The sequence below is a fragment of the Oreochromis aureus genome, linkage group 10 (assembly GCF_013358895.1).
Source record: "Oreochromis aureus strain Israel breed Guangdong linkage group 10, ZZ_aureus, whole genome shotgun sequence".
In the NCBI taxonomy this organism is placed as follows: Eukaryota; Metazoa; Chordata; class Actinopteri; order Cichliformes; family Cichlidae; genus Oreochromis; species Oreochromis aureus.
The window spans coordinates 17,330,282-17,354,638 of NC_052951.1; the positions used below are offsets into that span (position 1 = coordinate 17,330,282).

The following is a 24,357-nucleotide window of genomic DNA, read 5'->3' on the forward strand; positions in this document are numbered from 1 at the left end:
GAAATTGAGACATGAAGAGTACAAAGCAGCAGACTCAATTATGGAGCCGCGATGGCAGTGAAGTTTATATTCCTGGCTTTGTAGGTAATGCGATCTCTGAAACAGACCTGGGTCGCTAATCTACCAATTGTGGTTTTGTTTTAACCTGCTCGGAGAACCAGATGATTTGCGAAAGCTGCAGTGAAGGTTAAAACAAGCATCTCGACTCAGGTCTGGCCTGGAGTTTGGGGTTAGTGTGAGGAGATGACCATGCCAGAAATGACAGAGTTGACTCTGCTACTGAAAATTTGTTGAAGCTGTTGAGGAAGTCCGCCCTTTCTTGCATGGCATTCTGGGAACATTTAGTTGTGGTTGGGCGTGGCAGAGGGTGTGTGGTGGAGGAGGGGCAGAGGGAGGGGCATGGGGACAGGACGAGTATCTCCTTGCCTAAAACACTGTCCTGCATCTCGGGGGGCTGCCTGGAAGCCAGCCAGAGAGCTAAAAGACTTGAGCTCAGGGGGCGTCTGACCGCTGCGCAGCGCACACTGCGCCACCTCACAATAGGCACTGCAATACAAACCACACACACACACACACACATAAAAACACACGTGCAGACATGCGCACTGATTAAGGGAGACATGCACACGCACCCACCCACTCCTGTGTGTGCACTTTTAGAAGAACATGTGCAGTCATGTGAAAAAACCTTTTTACACAACTATATGGAGTCCTGTGAAAAACCTGCGAAAGTAAACCCCACGATTCACCTTACAGAGCAAAGTAATGATTTCCTGTATGACTTTATCAGTCTCTCGCATCGCTGCGTAGGGATTTTGGCCCACTCTTCTTTACAGCACTGCTTGAGTTCATTGAAGATTTCAGGCATTCATTTATGCACAGCTCTCTTGAGGGCCCGCCACATTTAATCAGGTTGAGGTCTGAACTTTGACTGGATTATTGCCACGCTTTGATTATTTTCTTTTTCAGCCATTCTGTTGTAGATTTGCTGTTGTGCTCGGGATCATTGCCCTGCTGCATGACCCAATTTGGGCCAAGCTTTATCTGACAGACAGATGGCCTCACATTTTACTCTAAAACACTTTAGTATAACAAAAGGAGCTCAGGGGAGACGCAGGTTCTTTGGCTGCAAAACAAGCCCAAATCATCACCCCTCCACCACCGTGCTGACAAACATGCTGCTGTGCATTACAGCTAAACATCTCCACTTGGTCTCGCTGTGGTTTGTTCAGCTGTGCAGCTTTGCAAACCTAAGCACTGTTACTATGTGGAGATGTAGTTCTTGAGTTTTTTGCAGTTTCTCTAAGCATTGCACAGTCTGACGTTGGAGTGAACTTGGGGAAGATTGTGGCATTGTGCTTAAACACACCTGAATGCTCCAGAGCAGCAAACTGCCAAAACATCTGCTTTTATAGAGATGCTCACACGTGCCGATGATCAATTAATCAGGTGCATTCGATTAGCAGCACCTGGCTGCTACTTACCTTCTTAATTCCGTGAAGGTGTACTTAGTTTTTTCACAGGACTACACAGATTCCTGCGAAAACTTGCTTTTACACATGACTGTATCTGCTAACATGTCTAAGGAGAGTATAACAAAAATGTTACAGTGCAAACTCCTACAATGGTAAAGGAATACTGCTAATTATGCTAACTGGTAATTAGTAAAGACCTCATATTGCAGATGATCGTAATTTTATTAGTGACACCTATAAAGTCTGAAGACAAAACAGAGTTTTGTTAATGACAAGTTCATTTACATGTTTACAAATACAAAAAAAAGACTGTTGAGCTTAAGACATTAACGGTCTTAATTAGTAAGTGGTGACGTTTTCATACAAAGTTTTCATATCAGAGGTGATGAGCATCATACTGTAGGGTAAGTGAGAAGTGTCAGGGGTGCGTGTGCATGACAACATATAATATGTGTGGCTAGAAGATGATTAATATTAGCTGATATTAGCTGATGGAACGATACCTGAACTTGTCTTTTGTGGTTGATTAGTTTAGCATGTCAAATGTGGTGTGTCTTACATAAGCCTAATAAAAATGTCCACAGCCACATCAGTCCAGAAAAAAACTTTATCTTACCCTATAATCCTGTAATGAACGTGTAAGTGAAGTGAGAAATCTTTAGGGAGGATGAAGGGACAGGAATGAGGCAGGAAAAAAGACAATTTAACATAAAAAACAAAAGCCGGAGACAGGGGGACAAAAGAAAGTAGGATGGAACTGAACCAATGAAATGAAATGGCCAAAGGCTGTATGATGGCGAGAGTTCTGACCTCATATTCTCCATGGTGTCTTCCGGCATGGGTGCCACTGTCTGCACCGCTGGCAGATTCTTACTAGTTGCACCATTGACAAAGGATGAAGAGGAAGATGAGGATGAGGAGGCCGAATCTGCGGCACCTGGACAGGAGGAAAAATGATAAAAAAGTAAAAGCACGATAGTAACAAGAACCAAGATTAGTATGAAGTTAACAGTAATGGTAGTAATAAAGGAAATGTATTCGAAGGTATTTGACTGGACATGCTGCTGCTTGTCCTTTTGGTAATGGACCCGGTTTGAGAAAAAAGCTTTTCAATCAATATACAGAATCCATTCCAGGGAACAAATCCCTTCCTTCTCCATTATGCATGTATGATAAAGTACAATATGTCTGACAGGCTGACAAAGCCTCAAATAGAAATCCACTCTGCTGCAGTGGATCTGCTGAGCATGATTCTACTTAGAAAAGATCTGCAAGTCTGCTGATGTGTCTTTTGATTCTCATGTCGTTATCCTAAATTTGGGTCAAGGATCATCTAATAGACAATATCTCTCTGTTTTTCCTGCATTCAGTATTAAATATAAGCCATATGTGCAACGTCCACCATAAGAGAGGTATCTTATAGTTGCTGTGCAGTCTGCAACTTCCTTCATCCGCCCTCATATACAAGCTAAAACTAACCCTGAAAGGATCTGCTGGTTCAGTTTGCTCTGCCTGTTAAAGGACAGAAGCGTGAAGCTTCAAAGACTTTTTGTAACAAAAGAAGAAATTCAACCCTGCTTGATTGAGCGGTTTCTGAGCTGCTTGAGGCCTTTTACACAAACACCTTTGTCATGCTGCAGTTCTCTATGTGCTCTATCTCCTTTAGCACACACACTACCAACTGGGCAAAAGTCTTTATGAGTAAAATATTGAATATATGCACGTCGAAATTACATGAATAGGTTCAAAAAGACATGGGTGGGTTAAGCGTGCGCTACAGCTGTGTGTTCTCTCCCACCTGTAGTGTTGATCATGCTCTTGGGTGTTGCTGTTGCAGCAGCAAAAATGTTGGGTGTGCTGCCAGCTGAGGCTCCCCCGCTAGTGGTGGGCGTGCCCACAGTGTTGACTGACAGGCTGCCGGGTGGAGGCTTTTTGACTGGAACCACGACACTCCTGTGAAAGACGAGACATAAAGGCATCAGGCAAACATGTGATGCTTAAAAACAAATCCATGCATTTGTTACGTCTAGACTAGACCTAGAAATAGGCTTATTGTGAAAGTACAGTGAGAGATAGTTCAGGAGACATACACCTTCTCCATTTTCAAGACTTATCTTAAAACTATCCTTTCTAATAAAGCCTGCAGGTCAGGTGACCCTGAATCATCCCTAAGTTAAGCTTCTATATGCTCAGACTGTTGAGGGACATCCCATGACGCTCTGAGTGCTTCACTTCCACTCCCCTCTTTTAATTCTCCATGTATGCATATACGACCACTGCATGCGATGTGGTGCATCCCATTTGCTGTTTGCCATTTTTCTATGATCCTCTTTTCTGTTTTGTCTCCGTCCTAAACTCCAACCAGTCATGTCAGATGGCTGTTGTTGGATTTGTATTGTTGATTGTCATTTATGCTTAGAAATATCTACTCATATATGCTTAGAGTTTTATAATTAGTTGTAGATTAATAGAGGTTTGATCCTTAGTAGTCTGCAGAGACACGCTGTGTGCATTCCAGAGTGTTCTGGCTTTCCACCCACATTCTGGGAGCATGGGAGAGGGCATACCTTCTCTTATTGTTTTATGGTAAGATAAACGTGTCTATGTCAGTTTTAGTCTAAGTGCCTTTTGTTTAGATGGACCGCTAGATTCCTAGCACCAGCTTTGGGGAGTCTTCGCGGGGTCACATCTTGACCCCCCACACACACACACACACACACACACATATACTTACACAACGCACAGGCAAGGTACTCTTTGTGTGTATGTATATGTCATATGTTAATGAACCTATGCATATTCATGTAACCACAATAAAAGGAGTGCTATGGGGAACCTGGCTGAGAGTCTGACGGAGGTCAAGTGGGTGGAACGACACTTGGCTCCAGGCAGGCCTCCTCATGCATGAGTAACACAAAGAACTTTGCCTACTTGGTGTTCAATGCTTTTGCGGTGTAGTTACATTGTCTCGTTCCAGCGGTGGGCCTGTGCTAGACAGACCCAACAGCTGTCCTTCACTAAGCCCGGTTCTGTTGCAGGTCTCTTCCTGTTGAACGGGAGTTCTTCCTCCCCACTGTCGCCTAGTGCTTGTTCAGACTGTCAGATCACTGGGTTTTACTGTATGATACAGCACCAAATAAATAAAATATAATAGAATAAACTCTTTTCCCCAAGAAGATGACATTTGAAAACCTCCTTTGTAACTCTAATGATGAGTTTTGACACCTCAGTATATATCTTAAGTTGTGGTTTGACAACCATTAGAATAGTTTCTGGGTTTTTCCAAGGGTAACTGCACAGGCAGAGACCACCCTCACGAACTTCTTCCTATTAGGCTTTCAAGGGGTAAGTTCTTCTTCAGACAGATGTGCAAACATGTTGGTTTCACTGTTTTTCAATTCAATTCAATTGTATTTATATAGCACCAAATCACAACAACAGTCGCTTCAAGGTGCTTTATATTGTAAGGTAGACCCTACAACAGGGGTGGGCAACTCCAGGCCTTGAGGGCCGGTGTCCTGCAGGTTTTAGATATCACCCTGGGTCAACACACCTGAATGAAATGATTAGGTCATTACCAGGCCTCTGGAGAACTTCAAGACATGTTGAAGAGGTAATTTAGTCATTTGAATCAGCTGTGTTGGATCAAGGACACATCTAAAACCTGCAGGACACCGGCGCCCGAGGCCTGGAGTTGCCCACCCCTGCCCTATAATAATAGCACTTTGGCGAAAGTGGGAAGGAAAAACTCCCTTTTAACAGGAAGAAACCTCCAGCATAAGCAGGCTCAGGGAGGGGTCTTTCAGTGTAGAAGCTAGAGGGCAGCTGTTTCTTAATTTAATTAATGTATTAATTGACCTAAGAAACAGAAAACTTTCTTTTAGCAAACTCAATTTTTCTACCTATGAATCATCATCGTTACATTTTTTTCACATTCCTTTTAGTACCAGTTAATTTCAGGGCCCAGTAATGTCCCCAAAGATATCGAGACGTCCTCTCAAAGAGTAATTTCTGCTTTTTATTCAAAACAGCTGACAAAAATCAGGGAGCAACAAGGACATTTATTTTTCAGATGTAGAGACTACTGGGAGCTTAGCAGCAATATTAGAGACTATTTTAAATGTCAAAGAAAGGTAAAACTATTGCGAAAATGCTTTTTATTTTTTTTAAACAAGTGCAGGTCTTTCTTTTGTGCAGAGATACAGAGAGAGATCTGATCAATCTTCCAAAAATGTCAACATAACAAGCTTTCAGTCAAAACTGTGAAAGGGCAAGCATGCATTTCAAAACTACTAATAATACAGATGTGATTGTTTATTGTTTATGTACAGGAGATATCAGCATGTCGTCAGCAAAAAACTGAAACCTTTTTTTAAACTTCTCATGCCCCATCGTGTCTAAATCTATAATCCGAACTATCCTGCTATCACTGCTGATAAACAAAAATTAACGTTACTGTTTTTTTAAAACTGAATTTTCAGACTAATGCATCCATTTTACTCAAACCACTCAGCTGCATTTGCTTTTCTTGTCTTTGTGCCATTGTAGTCACCATCAAACAAAACATATCACAGACTGCTGGCAGGGGAGCACAATGTGTGTATTTGTAAATGTTACCATCAAAAGAACTTTGTTCAAAGTGAGAATTATCCACATATGAGGCAACGATCAGTTTCTGCACCCACTGTTTTTCTAAAACTGGTACAAAGCAACTTGACAAACAGCACTACACTAAACAATACATCTCTGTACCCAAAATCGGTTAACTGATGGATGTGTCAGGCTGCACAGAAGCTAATACCTCTGCTTGTTTTACGCCCCACGTAGGTCCAAAAACTGGGACTGACCTGTCGAAGGAGTGGAACTGCATGGGCAGCATGGGGTGCGTCTTCAAGGCAGGGTCTGGGTGATAGGGAGTTGGCCCAGACTCCTGCCCCAAGTCCCCTCCATCAACGGGAGCTGCCACCAGGCTCTTCAGGATTTCCTGCATTCCCGAGAGCAACGAATGAGAGAGAGAACAGGATACTTATGAGGCATATCACTAAATTTTGCTTTGAATGGTGGTTTTATTTTGTTCTGTTATCTAACATGGAAAAGTGAGTGTGTTCTAATGACACATAAGCTCACTGAAAGGAGCATCTAACCTCAGGTAATCAACCAGCTACAAATACAGGGGATAAAAGTAATAGAAAATCCACATGACCTCCACAGTATAGGGTAAACATAAATGGATACATACATTTTGACTGCATTAAACCAGATTTCTATTAGTTAAAATAAAAAACAGTGATTTTCAAATATTTAAAGAAACCACAACTGAGAGATCTAAAGATATGTGCTGACTACTGTTTTCTCAGCATTAGGCTCATGTGGATGCTGGAATCACACGCCCACCTTGACATTGATGCCTTTGTTTGTTTGACTGATGCTGGAGATGGATGAAGGCGGGGCTTGACTAGTGTTGGGGGTGGAGCCGGGGTTATGGGGAGAATCCAAAAGGCTCTCCTGTGACCTTCTAACATCAGATGACAGACTGCATAACAGATCTGTGCCTCCTCCCCCACTTCCTCCTCCGATGTCTCTGTCTCTGTCTTTATCCGTCTCTCTCCCCACCAGGCCGAGCCCGAGTCCAAGACCCATCTCCGAACCGTTTAGCGATCCGCTCACATGACCCTCTTCTCCAATGCCCGAGTCTGTGTGTGGAAGGCCGGCACGTGGGGAGTCATCCACAGGGGTGGGGGTCTGTTTGTCGCGGTCGGAGAAGGCTGTGGATGGATGTTCTGGAGAAATTTAGAAGATTTTTTTTTTTTTAAGGATAAACACTGATATAATTAAAGAAGTAGATTTTCTCAGTGCAGATTGGATTATCAAGAAATTCCACAACATACTGACCTTTGATGTTCAACTTAAAAAAAATGACTAATGCTTTAAAGCATTTTTTTTAAGTCACACCCGTATTTTCTCTTTTTTTTATTTAATTGGTGTCATATTGATTCTTCTTATCAGTATCACTGTTTGGTCAAACAACAACAACAGTGCACTGATGATCACTGGCTCATCCAAAATCATGCTTACATGTGGAGGATGATGGAGCAAAAGAAAAACAAAGGTCACCTGTACTGGTTGGGGAGTTAATCTCGTGGCGGATGCTTCTCCCGGATAAGCTGGTAGATCTGCCAATCTCTCGCTGGGGCTCCAAAATGTCCCGGTACTTCGAAACCATGAGAACTGAGATAAAGTAAACAACTGCCAGCGCCAGAAACTGAGCCTGCTTACTGTCATCCTGCAGCAAAACAACACACGCACACAAAGTTATTCAGCAGAGAAACACTCAGGCATTTTTTTATTTTGCTCCTTGTATCTATAACCAGACGAATACTGTATATACCAAAAATACACCCGCATGCTTACCACATCTCTGAAAACCACAGCTCGGAGACGATTAATGTCTACATCCTGGAGAAGTCTGTCTGGATCCTGCTAAATATGGAAGACAGGATATCAAAAGGTGGCGTGTCATACATATGCATGTTTCTGTGACAGTTTTAGGTGTTGCTGAATGCGTCCTCGATTCATGCGTGTGCTACCTTGCTGGCGGTGGAGGCACTGTGGAGGCTGTCCTGTGACTTGCTGCTGGTTAAGGAGGACTTGCAACTCCGATCTCTCTGTCTCTGCCTGCACTCCAGGCAGTTCCTAACCGCCACACAACATACTGAACGAGACGGAGAGGTAGAGGAAAAAACACGTAAGTATAGTGTAATGGAGTCGGCTTTTACATTTCAAGGAAAAACAAACAGGGGATGTCCTGAAGTCATGCATGTTGTGACTGCAGCGTGTATAAGGATTTATTTAAAGCACACATACATGCACCCATGCATTACGAAAAAAGAAAGATTTTTATTTTGTGATGTGATCATTTCTCTGCCCTACATCAGAAATTACATTACAATATGGTGTAGCAGAAATTAAGGTCATCCTAGAAATACTCCACTTACAATAATCTAAGAAATTAAGTAAACTGATGTGCTATGCCAGCAATCAAATATTTCTGTGAGGAAAAACTACTTGATTTTAAAACACTGAAGAAGTCAATAATCAGCTAATTAACCAATCACTGGAGCTCTCAAACTGAGGAACTGCCTTCCATCTTTCCTCCTTAGAAAGTTACAGCGACAGAAAGACTCAGAGATTAAATATAAGTAATCTGGATCCACTGGAAGCACACTGTGATGAACCTCCTACTGTGTCGGAAGCGGTCGTGGTCTGCTCTCACCGGGTAAAGCAGCTCACCTGGGTTTTCCACTCAAGTTCATGTTTGTTTTCTCTCTAATGAATGTTTTATTTACATAAACATCTTGCATGGATTCCTTGTTAGTTAGCTTGAGCCAGCTTGTGAAAAATGGGGGTCATCTGGGATTGAGACCTGGGATTTGTCACAAGCTGCTAAATGATAAAAAGGTGGTCCACACCAGAGACAGCCAATCATTAACAAGAGTTAGCCAGGACTGCCTCCAAGATAGTGTAAAGGGAATCAATAATTATTTTGGAATGAAAGCTTGGTGCAGTTATTTTGCCAATTAGCAGAAAATGAATTTGTTCTGTTTTTTGTTTTATTTTATTTTCAAATCTCCAGTGGTTGTCCATCTCTCTCTCTAAGCTCTCTACCCAAGGTGCCTCCCATTCCCCAAAACCTGAATTGGCTAAGCAGATAAAAATGGATGGACTTATCTACAGTATATCTGTATAATTTAAACTACTTTATTCCAATAATGACAAACAAAAAAGTATTTTAAACCTCAGGGAAATAAAACCTGGCATATTTTCACATGTTTAACTTTAAAACTACACATTTAATTTGAAAACTGATCAGTAATTTTAATGCTGACAGAAGTAACTTTCAGTTCCAGTCGTATGCAACAAGGCCATGAAGCAGTTTGTTTTTGTGTTTTTTGCATGTAGCCTTCAGAAGCTGACAGTTACCAAAACACAACAGTGTACAAAGCTGCGTTATAATTTAGCTTGACCTGTTCACCCATGCTCCTCCTGCACTTCTTCCTGCGGCCCTCGTAGTTGAGAACTCCTGGTCTCAACTCAGAATCAGCTGTTCTAAACATTTTTATAGACACTGAAGAGATTCAACTTGCACGCACCGAGGCGGAGGCACTGCCTCATCAGCCCTCCTGATGACATGTTCTTCTCCGCTTCAATCTCACTGAAGTTGAGGGAGCTGGCAAACACCAGCACGTCCACCATGGCCATGAGACGAGAGAGGAAAGTGACGGCCGTCTCTGAAGACATCCCCTGCGTCGCCTCGATGTTCTCCAACTCCGTCTGCGAAAGAGGGAAAACACCACATGTGCTCACCAGTTATTTAGTGAAAAACTGGCACTTAAACACAACGCACTGGATGCTCTCAGAAGTTAGGAAGGATGAAGAAATCCAGAGTTATCTTATTATTTTACAAAGAACAGAAGAAACCTTTAGAAAATATGCAGTCGGGCCTTGCAATGAGCAGGACCCAAAACAGTCATGGCTGGCCGTTGCACAACAAACACGGAGGGCAACCTTGAGTGTCATGCTGGTTTAGTGAAAAACATACTTATAATGATGACGTTTGGCAACATGAGGTGTTCTACTACACACAAAGTACAGCCTGGTGACACACATATAATGGTGACAGTGGGGTTGTGGCAAAGACAGTGTGGGTTTTTAGCATTAACAGCAGTAGTGTGGACACACTTGGGCTAACCTTGAATATCTTATGGGCCCCTTGATTTATCAAACTGTGGTGCGACTACATTGAAAATCTGCAGGCAGCATTGCAGGGGTCAAAACCAAGTGGTGTAGTTTTCTGTGTCTCTGCTTCAGTAAGCAGGACGTGCAGGGCTGTGGAGAGCTGACAGCGCAAGCATCTGGTGGCTCATCAGAGCAAGTGAGCACAGACATTTGGGGGGATAACAGACACACAAGGTGAAGACAGAAGGGCTTGGGTTGGTGCTCTTAGCTCTTCTGGTGATGATGAGAGTCTCAAGCTCTTTACGCACCTCTCCCCCTGCGCCTCCTCCCCCAGGAACAGGGGTCACCTCCTCTCCCTTTGACCCCCTCTGGGGTCCGGCTCCTCCTGCCTTCTTTAGCGTTGATACAAATGGGACAGGCTTAGCAGATGCAACCCCCAAGGACGTTTGGAAATACTCTCTCTCTCATAAAATATATATAAGCAGACTATATACCCCCCAAATAATCTTCTCCCTTTTGTTTCTTATTGATCCACCCTGTGGCTTTTTAGGCTTTTTCACCCCCTATATTCATATAGTATTCTAACTGGGTTAACATACTTAATCTTTATGAACAGAGGCTAAGAAATCAATAGATTTAAACAATATAAGGTAAGCAGCAGAGGAGCACAACACGCAGAAACACTATGGATGTCAGACAAGCAAGGGTTAGTGTCAGTCACAATGGTTAATAAACCAGAGCTAAGTATTAGTAGAATAGAAAAAAGAGGAAGAAACTGCAAACTTACAGTGTTGGCACTACTCTTAGAATTCTGCACATGCAAAACAGACAAAAACAGAGAGAAAAAAAGACAAGAAAATACACAAAACACATGTAACACAGAGAGGAAAAGAAAGGTTAAAATGCAAAAACGCTTAAAACAATAGGCTATCAAGCTAACGAAAACGGTTAATTGAAGGGATTAGAACAAAATATTGTTAAGAAGTGTTAGGTTGACAGTTGCACATACTGGTTTAATTGGGAGTTTAATTCGTTTTAGAGTACAACATTCAACTGTGTAGTATAAGTCTTTTTTTAAATTTTGTCTACTGTGATTTTATAGGTTAATTCAGGGAAATAACCCTATAAAGTCACACAAGATCTGTGCTGCTAGGGGAACAAAAAAACACACACACACAAAAAAAAAAAAAATCAGGTTTAGCTGCTTCTTTAAAGTCTGTGTGGGCTTTAACGCTGGAGTAACAGGCCCATGAAAGAGCTGTCGACCTGCAGTTTTCCCTCCTACCACAGAGGGGTGCAGTAGAGCCACTTACAGAAGGGGAGGTGGCAGCAGACAGGAGAGGCAGAATGCCTCCACAGGCAATGATGATGTTGTCCACCATCTGAGAAATGAGGTGGATCGTGTTGTGGACGAAGATGATGTTTTCATTGCTGTTCACAAAGTCCATCACCGACTTCGTGGAGTGGCTGGAAGAGAAAAAAATGCAAACAGTTTGAAAGCATGACACAGTTTTTACAGAAAAACACAATATAGCTGTCACATGAATCAGATCTTTAGCATAATCAGTTTATTTTAAAAAAGGCATAAAATGACTAAAAATGGTGAACTAACACACACCTGACGAACACGGCATCGAACTCACCTCCTCCACACATGCACATCTGTCTCCAGGGCAAACAGCAGGTCAGTGAGCAACCTCTGGTGCATTGGAGACCACTTGAATTCTGGGATTCGGAACATGGTTGTGCGCGGGCCTGGGCTGAACTGACGCCGCTGCTCCTCCGTCATGGGCATACCCCTGAAACCCAAATCGACGCGTAGGTCCCTCTCCAACTGGGCTGCAGTGCGACCGTGGAGGGCCTGTAACAGTTGTTGAATAAGCAAGTGAAGCTTATTTGGTCTAATATAAGACTTGGCATACACGCATCGATGAAATTCAATTTCAGTTAAGGTGTCAAAACCACAGGAAAAAAACAACAACAAAAAAAACCAGAAGACTCTCATTGTGCATACACTGATCGGTTGCTGAAACTTAGCTCGTGTGTGGGCAGCTTCTCAGCTTTTTGGCCGGGAAAACGGGGCCGCTGCTGAACTGTTTATTTTAATCACAACACAAATCACATTGGACAGGGTAGAGAGGCAGGCTTGTGACCAGTAGCTCACTTGTTCAGTCCTTAAACTGAGAGGATAAATCTCAGTGGGGGAGGTGAAAAAGCACTTTCCCCAGCTTTCTGTGATTTCATTACACAAAATTCCAACAAGCAAGGGTAAAATAATGAGGCACTGCAGCCACTTGAAAGAGTCATAAGGTATTAGATGAAAGACAATAGGTATTAATGCGATTTTTAAGGATGATTACTCACCTTTTTCTATTTTTATTTTAATGCATTCACATGATAATTTTTTTAAAACATTTTGATAAATACAGCCAAGGAAATAAAAAAAAACACTCATATGTGCAGGATAATACCTCATGGCATTCAGAGTTACTTAGTTTATTTGCTGACCAGTGTGTACACAACATGTGAGGAGCTCCCTCTTAACCAGCTGAACACACTTAAACACACCTGAGTGGTTGCAGTAGTTTGGATCTTCTTTGTGTCCTTGTCTTTCCCATCATCTGACCTCTCTGTGTCAGAGGTGGTGCTGGCTGTATCTCCTCCAGTCTTAAGCCCTGCAGTCTCTGCGTCTGCACCGGCTGTGCCCTCTCCCTCTGGGAAATCTGGTCTAGAGGTTCCCTGGGTCTGGCTCTCAGCCTCAGCAATTGAGCTGATGTCAGCAAGAGGGCTTTGGATCTTGAAGGGCCCGTCCTCTGGAAGTTCACCGGTAGTGTGGCTTTGGGTCTGTGTTAAATCAGAGCCGCAGCTGGTCATGTGGGCCAGCAGGCTGAGGTCATCACTGGCGCTGGTGGTGGAGTGAGCTGGGGCTGGGCCGGATGGAGTGGGCTGGTCTGGACTGGGCAGTACGAGGGGGTCTGTGGCTGCCAAAGCTGGAAGCAACTTCTCATCAACCTGGAAGGAAGGAATGGGGAAAAATGGAAAAACAGTACACCTTCAGGTTTGAGGAAAACTTAGAAACATTATTTGGGAGAGTAAAAAGGACTAAGAAGGATAAAAACCAGCACAGTAATACTAATCCTACCTTACTGAAGAGAAATCCGTTGTTGCTCGGGACACTGTCTTTCTCATCGGCCAATGTGATGAGGGGACCCATGTTCCCATCATCATCTAGGCTGACTCCTGAAAGCCCGAGGTTTGTCCCCATTCCAACCCCCGAACCAGATGTGTCATCTTTAGGCGCCAGATTCCCATTTAGGTTCTGAACCACACTGCAATAAGCACTGTCCAAGAGAGAATCTACCTCAACCAGAGGTCCATTTTCCATTCCTCCCCCACCTCCTCCACCTACACTTCCACCAAGACCTTCGGGAGACAGGTCCAGGTCATCCAGCTTTACTTCCGTGGCTTCTACTTTCTCTGCTTTAATGTCTACCAGAAGGTCATGGACCTCCACTCTCACGCCTGGACCTGCACTTTGCTCCCCAGGTGTCAGTGTTTCTCCGTTAGGTCTCTTCACCGCGCCTTCTGCGAGGAGGTTGCGCGAGTCTGCGGCGGCCCCCTCGCTGTACTCCGCCTCACTCTCAGGTGTCTGCGTCTGGGAGTTGTCATCGATCTCCAAGTTGCCATTGACGACAGGCGCAGGTGTGGCAGAGAGGCCGGAGATGGTGGAAACTGAGCCTTTCTTTCCCTTCTTCATGTTTTCCTCCTCCTGTCGCTGGTACTCCTCATACATCTTCGCCAAATACTCCTTATGGGCTTCATAGGTCACCTGTGACAGATGGTAGATTATAACTGGTAATATTATCGGCACACACGCACTAACAAAAGTGAATCTTCACATCAATAACCACCCGGTAGTCCAAAGGACACTCATAGATCATTTACACCAAAGTGTAGATGGATAAAACTGGGACACTAGCCTTCCGGGGCCATTAGACCATTATCCATAATGCCCCCTCACTTTTACCTCGAGATGAGAAAAAAGGGCGAGTTAAAGTTCTGTCACTGAACAGTGAAAAGAGAGATGATCAGTTTCTGAAAGTGTCTCAATGCTGGATCATTCTAGCCCTGGAAGATGTTGAAACAAAACATAACAGTGGTCAAATTGCACAAATCAATAGGTTTCTGTGCAGCTTATAAGGCAGCTTCAATCAGAATATCAGCACCTGGAAAATCCCCATTAATATCTGCTCATTTGTAGCCAAACAGTAGACAACAAAGTCAAGCTCAACCGGCTGCACAACAGCTGTCATCAGTGGCAGCCCACATGAGCTTAAGCCATATCTAAGGCGCCTATTGGACAATCTCACATTAGCTGGCTTGCAGTTGTTACTGATCTGCAAGCCACTTTGCCCCTCTACTACAGCTCCTCCTTTTTATTTGCGCTTTCTGATTTTTACTAATGTCATGTTTGCTTTTATTGACACCTTCACTGTTCTTGCTTGGTCTTGTTGCCAATCTCACCATCTTTGGCGTTCATGTATGTACACGGAAGGCTTTGAAAGTCCCAGGACAGAGCCATACCACCAAATATAAAATACAGCAGAAATAACATAATCAAAATAACAAGCTATACTTGTACTAAACGAAATAAGACTACTGGGACCTGTTATCGAATTGTGCATGTCCCACTCTTACCTTGGAGTGTGCTATTGAAAGGGTGTCCACCCAGACCCTCCATCCTCCCCATTCGTATTTGATGGCATGGTAGAGAAGGATCCTAAATATGTTGTACACCATCTCGGTTATTTTCTGCTCTTCTGGGTTCTTGGGGTTGATGTATCCGAGGGAGAACATCCAGTCCTGCCACACGGAGCACTGCAGCAAGCAGCTGGTGCACAAAACAGACAGCATGTGAGATGAGCTGTAGCATGAGTTTGATTTCAAAATAAAAGCCACAGTGAGGAGCTAATGAACACGGCTGGATAAGTGCGGGTACAGTGATTTGTGTGCTTTTTACCGGCGGTTCTCGCGGCTGTTACTGAAGAGTTTTATCATGTCAGAAAGAAAAAGTCTCCTGACTTCCATCAGCTCCACACTGGGACTGGAGTTCTTCAGCAAGGTGGCCACCACTTTCAGAATCACTGGGTGTGAGGTAAAAAGAAAACCAAGTAAAGGTAAGAGAAGAACAAGATGAGAGAGAAGAGAAGCAAATATTTTTAAAGCATTTGGAATGAGATCAAGAAGTGGAGGATGGCAGCAGTGTCAGCTTCTCAATTTACGCTTTGTTGTTTGTTTACTCGCATTAAGAAAAGGCAAAACAAACAAAACACTCCATTACTGGCAGACCAAAGACCGCAGAGAGACACAGATGCGAGGTGAAGTGCTTATGCACTTACTGGGATTCTGGATCTTGACAGTGGAGTCGGGGTCTGGGTGTGGTTTGTGAACCACCTGAGTGCAGACCTGCTCAGTCAGAATCTGCGTGGATAGAAGATTGACAGCAGTCATTAAATTATAAAGACACAGAACCCAACAACTCAGATCCAATGGCTTGATCCATTGTAATATTTACTGACATTCACCTACCTCATACAGAGTATTGTAGGTGGTGATAGAGACGGTGTTGGTGTGCATCATCAGCCTCTCTCCCAGCAGCGTGAATAGGCTGTGTGTGTGCATGATCTCAACCTTTCTCCTGCAGGGAAACAAACACACACATTTGTAAAGGCTTTATGACAGTTGAAACTGACACTGATTGTCACTGACCGGGTGACGGTCTGATATTGGCAGGTGGCACCATGTGGCCCTGTCAGCTATGATGGGACCAGAGAGGATACGAATTGAATACCAACAAGAGAAATTAACAAGAGGCATTAACAATACGACGACACCGTAGGAGGCAGCGGGGCAATGCTCATATGGCTGTGAATGATTAACTTTTATTAGTTACCTTGCCGGTGGGTAAAAATTGTGCTTATAAGAGGGTTTAAACTTGAGAGGCTCAGAAATCAGGGATGAATAACTTCTGAGTATATTTTACAATTGAATTAAATGAATAATGCTTGAAGCGCCTTTATATTCCTGACCAAAGTCTTTGGAGGATTTAATCACACACGCATATACAGTGAAAATAACGAGTCACGTTAGCTACTATTGTGCCGTTTTAAATAATATTTTCCAAAAACATACTCTCATTTAGAGAAATTGGTTTTGACATGCAGCTCAAACTTCCAACTTTGTTTAAAAATATGGAATAAACTCGGGGCATAATGGCTTATAAATAAAAGCATCGTCTATATACCTGGCTGTCATAATAAGGCAAATCTATAACTTCAGTGTAACTGTAGTCAAGAAGCTGTTACCGAGTCTGGCAGGCTATTATGGAGGATGGCAGTGAAGATGACTATGACAGGTATTAAACTACTGTGCTGTGTAAAAGTCTTGAGCTACTCCTCATTTCTTTATATTTTGCAGGGAAAATGGAAAAAAGATGCAGCGATTTACTGAAACGTGCAAAAACACATGGAAGTACACTGTTTGTACAATTTTAAGCCAAGATTTGTTGTAATTTCTTTAAGTAGTCTTCAGGAATAGTTCTCTGAGCTTCTTAAAGGACATCCGAAGCTCTTCTTTGGATGTTTGCTGCCTTTTATTCTGTTCTCTGCCAAGATGATCCCACACTTCAATAATGTTGAGGTCCGAGCTCTGGGGAGACCAATCCATGACTGATAGTCTCCCATCCAGGCATGCTTTCACTGCATTGACAGTGTGTTTGGGATCACTGTTATTCTAGCAAATAAGGCTGCTTTCCAGATGGCATTGCATGGTGGATCAAAATCTGGTGCGTTTCTGCATTTGTGCCACTGATTTTTAGTCCATTTCTTGTGTAATTTGGCATAATTCACTCTTTTTTCCCCCCTGTTTCCTCAAGTATGGCTTCTTGACAGCCACCCTTCCACAGAGACCATTTCTGATGAGGTTTCAGGGAACAGTAGATGGATCAACTAAACAGCTAGAGCTAGACCTACCAAGTCTTGTGTCAGTTTATTGCTGGATTTTCTCCTATTCCTTAAGGACATGACTTTCAGATACTGCTGTAGATAGCTCAGCATTAGGTAGCCTATCAAATGAAAAAAGAAAATCCTCTGAACATGGTCAGGTACAAGGACTGGACTGAAAATGGCTGAAAAAGCAGCCAATGTCCCCCAAAAAACTTGGAAAACTTGAAAAGCCTGGAGAACTCAAGACCACTTTAAGGACTTGAGGGATGGCTCAAGACCTGTGCACAGTTCTGCATTACACTGTATGATTAAAGTAGGCCATCTGCCTTCTAGGAGTAGCTGCACTTTGAGTTGACTGACAGCTGGAAAAAACCTTCCCCAAGAAACACAGCAGCAGAAGTGTATTTATTTAAATGTAAAGTCGACAGTTACCTAGACCGCTCTTACAGTGGACATCGCATGAACTTTAAAGATTTTGCTCTGGCTACATCAGACATTTATATTCTAACATGCAGTTCTGCTGGGAAATGTCTAGATAAGTTCAGGGTGAGATAATCTTTTATTCAAAATGTCACTGGCTTTTAAGATGTTATTATAGCAGAACCCTGATTTTTTTATTGTGCTTTCTTTTTTTAAGATGAGAAATCAGATTTTCAGTAAATCTAATACCACCTGACAATGTTCAGTATATTTAAGAATATTATAAGATTATTAGGAAAAAGCACTTTTTACTTTACTTTAACGTATGCATGATTGGCTTTACTATTTAATTTAAGACTGATGTAGCGATTAGGATCGATATTAAATTTCCATATGCAATGAAATGACATGTAGACTGAAAGGGGCAGCCCTACGGGATGTTTGGCTAAAGCAGATGTTAAGTAGGTGGGGGGCTGACGGTGCAGGGCTCAGGTGCATTATGGCAGCCTGCTCTCATGTCAGGCAGCGAGAGGCGCGGCTGTCACATGGGATGAATAAATCCCCCAGCATTCACTGCTGCTCATCAAGGTTCCACCTCCCTGCCAGTGCACACTGTCAAAAGGATTATTCCGCCTGGACATGATGATGAGGGCATTATCTTGGTGTACACACAAACAAACAGTCTTTCTAAGGTTCAGTGGAGACTGCACTGTTGCAGCTTTTACTGCAGTGTCTTTCCACACACTCAAACCTACACTATGTGTGGCACATCTCCATCTCCCTCCACTGATGCAGCATTTTGGGGGGTTTTAGTTGTAAAAGATAAAAGGATTATAGGAAAATATCAAGTACTCCCTCACTTCAGTGCTGCAGAAAACCACACAAAGGAAATATACCAGGAAAGCTCAGCAAGCGGTACTGACTTGTGACCAAGGTGCTTGAGGAAGTAGCCCAGAACTTTGAGTGCCTGGACCCGGATACTCTCACTCTTAGAGGCCAGGAGCTTGCAGATTACCCTGTAACATGTGAGACAGAGTCACAGGTCAGAGAGACAGTTATAACATCTTTCTTTACTACAGTAGCAAACATCAAGCAAAGAAAAAAACAAAAGCAAAATTAGGGGTTCTTCGCTGTGTAGTAAACACCTGCTGCCTGAAACTCAGCGAACATTCTTAAGAGTCACAGTTTGCAACGCGAGCGCTGACTGAAGCATTTTCTTCAAAGAAGCGTGCACACAGTACATCAAAATAAAAAAAGACGAACAAGCCACAGTTTGCAACTAGCTCTCTAGCAACAGAAGAGTTACCATAGCAACCAAAAAGACATCCATGTGTCGTTGTGCTTTGGGGGAATTACAAGCACAGCAAGGGTACGTCTTTGAAAAACGCTGCGTAGTTCGAGCTACTCGAGATAGATATATATATAGTATTCGACCTGAGCACTTAGTAAAGCAATCACATTTAAGGAATCTCTTTCATTATTAGAAACATAATTTGAAACTACAGGAATTTTATCTGAATTAAACAATGAAACTAATACTATTGAGTAAATTTTAAATCCATGTCTAAATCTTTCACTGGTTTTAGAAAGGTGCTTCATACTGTACTGTACTGTAAAGCAGCCCACTGTGAAAACATTCACATTTAATAAATGGATGATGAACAGAACAGACTGACACAAGGGTAATTACTAGAGTGGTGCTGATATATCTGTATCAGGATTTATAACATCCAATAAATGAAACTTTAAAAAGTAAAGAAGAGATGGGAGAAACACCCTTCAATCATGAGTATTGACATTGCACAGTTTGTCCACCAGAGGCCACAGGTGTTTGCAACGCCACAAATAAAACCAGCTAGGCAGAGTCAGGCAGAACATAAGTAATATTTGTCCCCTTCTGGCCACCTGTGCCTCAATTTTATTTCACAAGACATCCACATTATTCACACTCAACACACACACACACACACACACACATATATATATAGGGCCTTGAGGGTGACCACGTTAACGGCGTCCAGAGGACGGTCTGTGTATTCAACCCTACCTCTGGCGCGGTGCCCACCTCTCAATTTTAAATCCATGTAGACATTGAGGGTTCTCGGAGGGCCGTGCTAACACCTGCTGCTCTCTGGCAGCAGCACCATGCCCTCCTTGTTTTAAATGCACTTTAGAACAACACGCAGCAACACTACACATGAGCGGGAGGAGGGAGGTATGGGGTCTTCACACACCCCGTTCTCTACTAGCCATCGGGCGGGGGCTGGGAGGAGGTGTTGGCTGTCCGATTGGCCTCCCTGCTGCTGCGGAGCCTGGGCGGTCTGCTTGCCTCCACCCCGGGGAAAGGGTCACATCTCTTGGGTCTGGGTGCCGTTTCCCCTCTGGGGGGCGAGGGTACCTGGACCCGGGCATAGAGTATGTTTGGGGAGTATGATTGTGTGTACATGTCTATGTATGTCTATCCCTACGTTGGGTGAGTGCTGAGTGTTTGTATATGTGTGCATGAGGGTGGGAAAGCATGTTTATGTCTGTGTGTGCCTGTTTGTCTGTGTCTATATGTCAGGTCGGGTCTTAGACTCCACCTCCTGGGTACTCCCAGGCCCTCAAGTGTGGAGCCTCATCTCCCCTCACCACACTCCCTGCTGGTGACTGATGCCCTCAGGGGTTGGTGCATTGGTGGTTCTTGGTGTCCGGGCTGGGCGCTCAGGTATCCACCAGCTCACTCCCGGTGGCTACTTGGCGGGGCCTGGTGCCTGTCGCTCGGTCAGGCCTCTTCCGGGCAAAGGGGCCCTCGGGCCTCCGGCCTCGGGCCTGCAACTCGGGTTCACTCTGGCACAGCTGGCTGCCGGCAGAGCCGGCGGGCACGCCTGGTGCAGCCCCTCTGGCTTCTGCTCCGTGGCTACTGGGTGACCCCTCGTCTGGGGATCTCCTCAGCCCTTCCCAGGAGGGTGGCACGGATGCCCCTCGGTGGTAGTCCTTGGGCTCTCGCACTCTGGGGCCTCTGGATGTCTGGAGCCTGGATCTCCTCCATGCCTGCTTCATGCCCTGGGGGCGGGGCTATGGGCCTCCACACCCTCTAGCAGACCGTTACATGGGGAAACCTTTTGTATACAAGCGTGTTGATCCACACAGGTGTGCACACGGGTGTTCACTGTTCGTGAGACATAAACTACACCTTTTTTAGCTGCTACTTCAAAGCACATTGTGCGCTGTCTGTCCTGTGTGCTGCACAACAACTTTCAATATTTAGTATTTACTGCTGTTCACACTTAGCTAGATTAACGTGATGGTGTTGTGTTTAGTATGTTGCTTTGTTTTTGTTTGGTTTTTTTTGCTTGTCTTCTCTTCTTTTTCTCTCAACAGGTGATCCAGGAGATTTTTTTTTCTCTTTGTCTTTGTAAGTGCCCTTTCTCACTGTCCCTTTTCCCCTTCTGTTTTCTTTTCCTTTCTCTCTTTCTTTCTCCTTTCCTATCCCCCAGTCATGTCTGTCCCATCTGTAACAACTGAAAATAAAATAAATAATAACAACAAAGTTTGATCAAATGGACCAATACGGCAATGCCATGATGATCCATTTGGCAAAATAAATCCATTTGGTATCCTTGTTGGTCTTCAGACAACAATTCTGACGGCTTAAGAACCAAATGGGACAGGCAAAAAAAAAAAAAAGTAATATTTGGCTTTTGATTATCTACACATATCAAATGTTAGGAAAATCTGTTTATGTTTTGTGCATTAGAAAATTCAATTAGTGCTGTTACAAAGTAACTCTTATAAACCAAAGAAACACATCCGCTCACCTCCCACCTTAATGCAATACCTTTGTTAGTAAGAAGGCCCCGATGATGATTCTGACCTCTGGCTCGATGAATTTAACCTTTCGGACAACAGGTCCTTTTCTTTCTGAACAATTTGCAATGCAATTCTTACTGATACAAAAGTGAAAAATCAAACATCGATGGCCTCATTTTCTGCAATCTTCACACTTCAGCAGGCCACATTGGAACTTTTGTTGGTGTATGCCTTGGTTTGACTGACCTCCTCTTAAACATCTACTTCTGGCTGCTCCCTTGTCGCAAGGGGTCGCCACAGTGGGTGGGCCAGCGTGTTTGAGTTTTAAACCAGGTGCCCTTCCTGACACAACTCCAAAAACGACTTGTTTCTCCAGCAATCTTAGGTTTGCCAAGCAAATATGTAAATCACTACACTATAGGGACACTTGTTAAATATCCTACTATAATATACAAAATTTCTATGTGTTTGTTTCTTTGTCCCCAAACTCCTCCTATATACTACCAGGAGCTGAGCAACCAAACTTGGCACAAAGGTAAATCTTAGACCCCCGAAGGTTCTTATCTACATTAGATAATATAACATCATCATGTTGCCTTCTAGCCACCTGCCAACAGGTTAAAATGGTCAGTTTTTAGCGTTTATAAACCTATATCACCCTTTAAAAGCATTGTATAATTTTTATTTTATGACACTAACATTTAACTCGTCTACAAAAGTTAAATTATGCATGATGAAATTATGACGCTATCATGCTGCCTGGCAACCAAGTAGCAATTTGTTAAACTGCCATATTTTCAACCTTTATGCACCTATAAAACCTTATGAAAGCATCCTGTTGTTTTAATTTCAAACAATAAATTGCCAAGAAACACCTTTCAACAAACTAAAATGATTTTTAATGTATAAACCACATCTACCATTCCTATTCTTTTAAAAGTTTGCCAAGAGCACAAGGAGGCCAAATAGTAATAATAATAAGCAACACGACACCTATGACGCAGCAGTTTGGGGATTTAAAGAGATCTGAATTTATGAAAGATATTGGACTTTTCTGAAGGAACACCATCTACTTTAATTAAATTATTCATAATAAATCATGGGTTTTATTATAACAAAATAATATATAATACTGACATAGACATAGATGCATATGGATGCCTATGTTGACACAAACAGCATAGCTCTAACAATAAACTTATTTTTTCAGGTTATGGTGTTGCGTAAAACCTTTTTAATGTGTATGCAGATGTGTGAGCAGCATTCACCTTATGCCGTTTCTCTGGTCAAATGCAGGGATCATGGACGCCGGGTGTTCAGACATAAGGGCCACTAACAGCTGGAGCACGTCGTGAATATTCTCATCCTGCAAAGAAAGGAAAGATGAAGCAGGTGAGATGGAGAAAGCCCTGTGGGACAGATGGACACAGGGTTAAGAGGACAAAGACAGAGTTGTAAGGGTGGACGCGGAGGGGTGGATTACAGAATAGCAGGTGGTATTTCAGAGCAAGAATAGATATAATTGTTACAGAAGAGAACATTCTGTTCAGTCCATTGTTGCTCCATTTTTCATGCTGTCACAGCACCGAAGCTGACTCACACTCTCACTCGTTTAAGTGGACCATAACTTCAGCCCACAAATTATAATGCACATTTTGCCACCAGCTCCACTCAACCGCTCTCACAGTCTCTCCGTTTCCCCTCTTTTGCCCTCTCTCAGTGTCTATTTTAATACAGAATTTAGTATTTACCTCATGCATGGTCAGTAGATAGTTGAGAATGCTCTGCAGCTCGTCCTCCTTCACGCCCCGGTCCTGTGAAAACCAGACATTCAGTTAAACATTTGTGATCTCCTGTTGTTTTTTACTTCTTATTAACCACACACCGCTTCATTAATTCTGTTCCTGGCTGCATTTTTACCATGAAGCAGTAACAACCTCCTTACACACACACACACACACACGCAAATACAGGAACAAATCAATATCAGAGCACACAAACACAAAAGCTACAGTGTTTTATTCACGCTGCAAATCTATAATGCAATTCTCCACACACACATTTTAGATTAAGCCAACAGTCCCCAGGAGAAAAACACAACAGAGGACATAATAGGAAAAAAAAGATAAAAAGAAGTGATTTCTTAGATCTTATGCGATGAAGATCACGGTAAATCGGTTTCTCTCATTTTACCTTGAGTATAAGTTGTTTGAGGAAGAGGAGCATGAAGGCTCTGAGTGAGATGATCTCCTTTTGGGACGGTCGTGGTCCATCTAGACAAAGACGCACAAACACAAAATTAATTTCCTGTTAAAAACACATTTTTACACTCGATAATGATCGGCTAAATAAGCCCACCACTGAGCCTTGGTGTTTACTGATATTGGATTTTATTAGGCTTCCTGGAGAGCAGAGAAAAACACGTTAACACAAACACGCTCGCATACACTCACTCTGCTATATGACTGTAAATAACTGTCATTAACTCTAGTGGCAATTTGGATATTTTATGATTGTACTAATCTAACGTATTACAGCAAAGACGCAGTAATTCACAAAAATGCGATCCAAACCAAACAACCGCTGTAATCCACTGTATATACTTTATACCTTTGGTACTGGATCAGTTGTTTGCTGTGGTGGTTTACACAGAGATAATCAAGCTAAAAAACACAAAAGCATCTGACGCACAGCACAAGGCATTTCTCGTGTGGGTCTGAAATCAGCCGCATTCTTCAAGCGCTCCATTTTGCCGTGACTCATTCATTCAACTGACACAGGCCTCTATTAGCAAATGGGTTCTTTAAAGGGACAGTTCACCCCAAAAATCAAGCATACAAGTATTTACTCTGGCCTGTGGTACTATTTATCCAAATCTAAAGAACTTGGCATTGATGTTGCTCTTTCAAAATGACAATCAGTTATTTAAA

General features: G+C 43.0%; 1 protein-coding gene across 6 annotated transcripts in view; it reads right to left on the reverse strand.

Annotated features, from left to right (window-relative positions):
• The window catches only part of nbeaa (neurobeachin a), a 108,205-nt gene that overhangs the window by 19,631 nt on the left and 64,217 nt on the right, over positions 1–24,357 (reverse strand). For 3 of the 6 annotated variants that reach the window (XM_039618700.1, XM_039618702.1, XM_039618701.1), the window contains exons 14-33: positions 23,621–23,700; positions 23,179–23,241; positions 22,696–22,793; positions 18,559–18,651; positions 15,801–15,909; positions 15,611–15,692; positions 15,232–15,355; positions 14,910–15,102; positions 13,354–14,040; positions 12,780–13,223; positions 11,855–12,072; positions 11,525–11,678; positions 9,626–9,806; positions 8,063–8,187; positions 7,887–7,955; positions 7,590–7,758; positions 6,870–7,255; positions 6,323–6,459; positions 3,274–3,428; positions 2,286–2,412 (exon numbers count right to left, since the gene is read on the reverse strand). In XM_039618700.1, the coding sequence (XP_039474634.1) occupies positions 2,286–2,412; positions 3,274–3,428; positions 6,323–6,459; positions 6,870–7,255; positions 7,590–7,758; positions 7,887–7,955; positions 8,063–8,187; positions 9,626–9,806; positions 11,525–11,678; positions 11,855–12,072; positions 12,780–13,223; positions 13,354–14,040; positions 14,910–15,102; positions 15,232–15,355; positions 15,611–15,692; positions 15,801–15,909; positions 18,559–18,651; positions 22,696–22,793; positions 23,179–23,241; positions 23,621–23,700 (3,694 nt within the window). Of the gene's footprint in view, positions 1–426; positions 547–2,285; positions 2,413–3,273; positions 3,429–6,322; positions 6,460–6,869; positions 7,256–7,589; positions 7,759–7,886; positions 7,956–8,062; positions 8,188–9,625; positions 9,807–10,519; positions 10,604–10,998; positions 11,023–11,524; positions 11,679–11,854; positions 12,073–12,779; positions 13,224–13,353; positions 14,041–14,909; positions 15,103–15,231; positions 15,356–15,610; positions 15,693–15,800; positions 15,910–18,558; positions 18,652–22,695; positions 22,794–23,178; positions 23,242–23,620; positions 23,701–24,357 lie in introns of all 6 variants that reach the window. The other 3 variants (XM_039618698.1, XM_031729151.2, XM_039618699.1) reach the window with 3 other exon arrangements.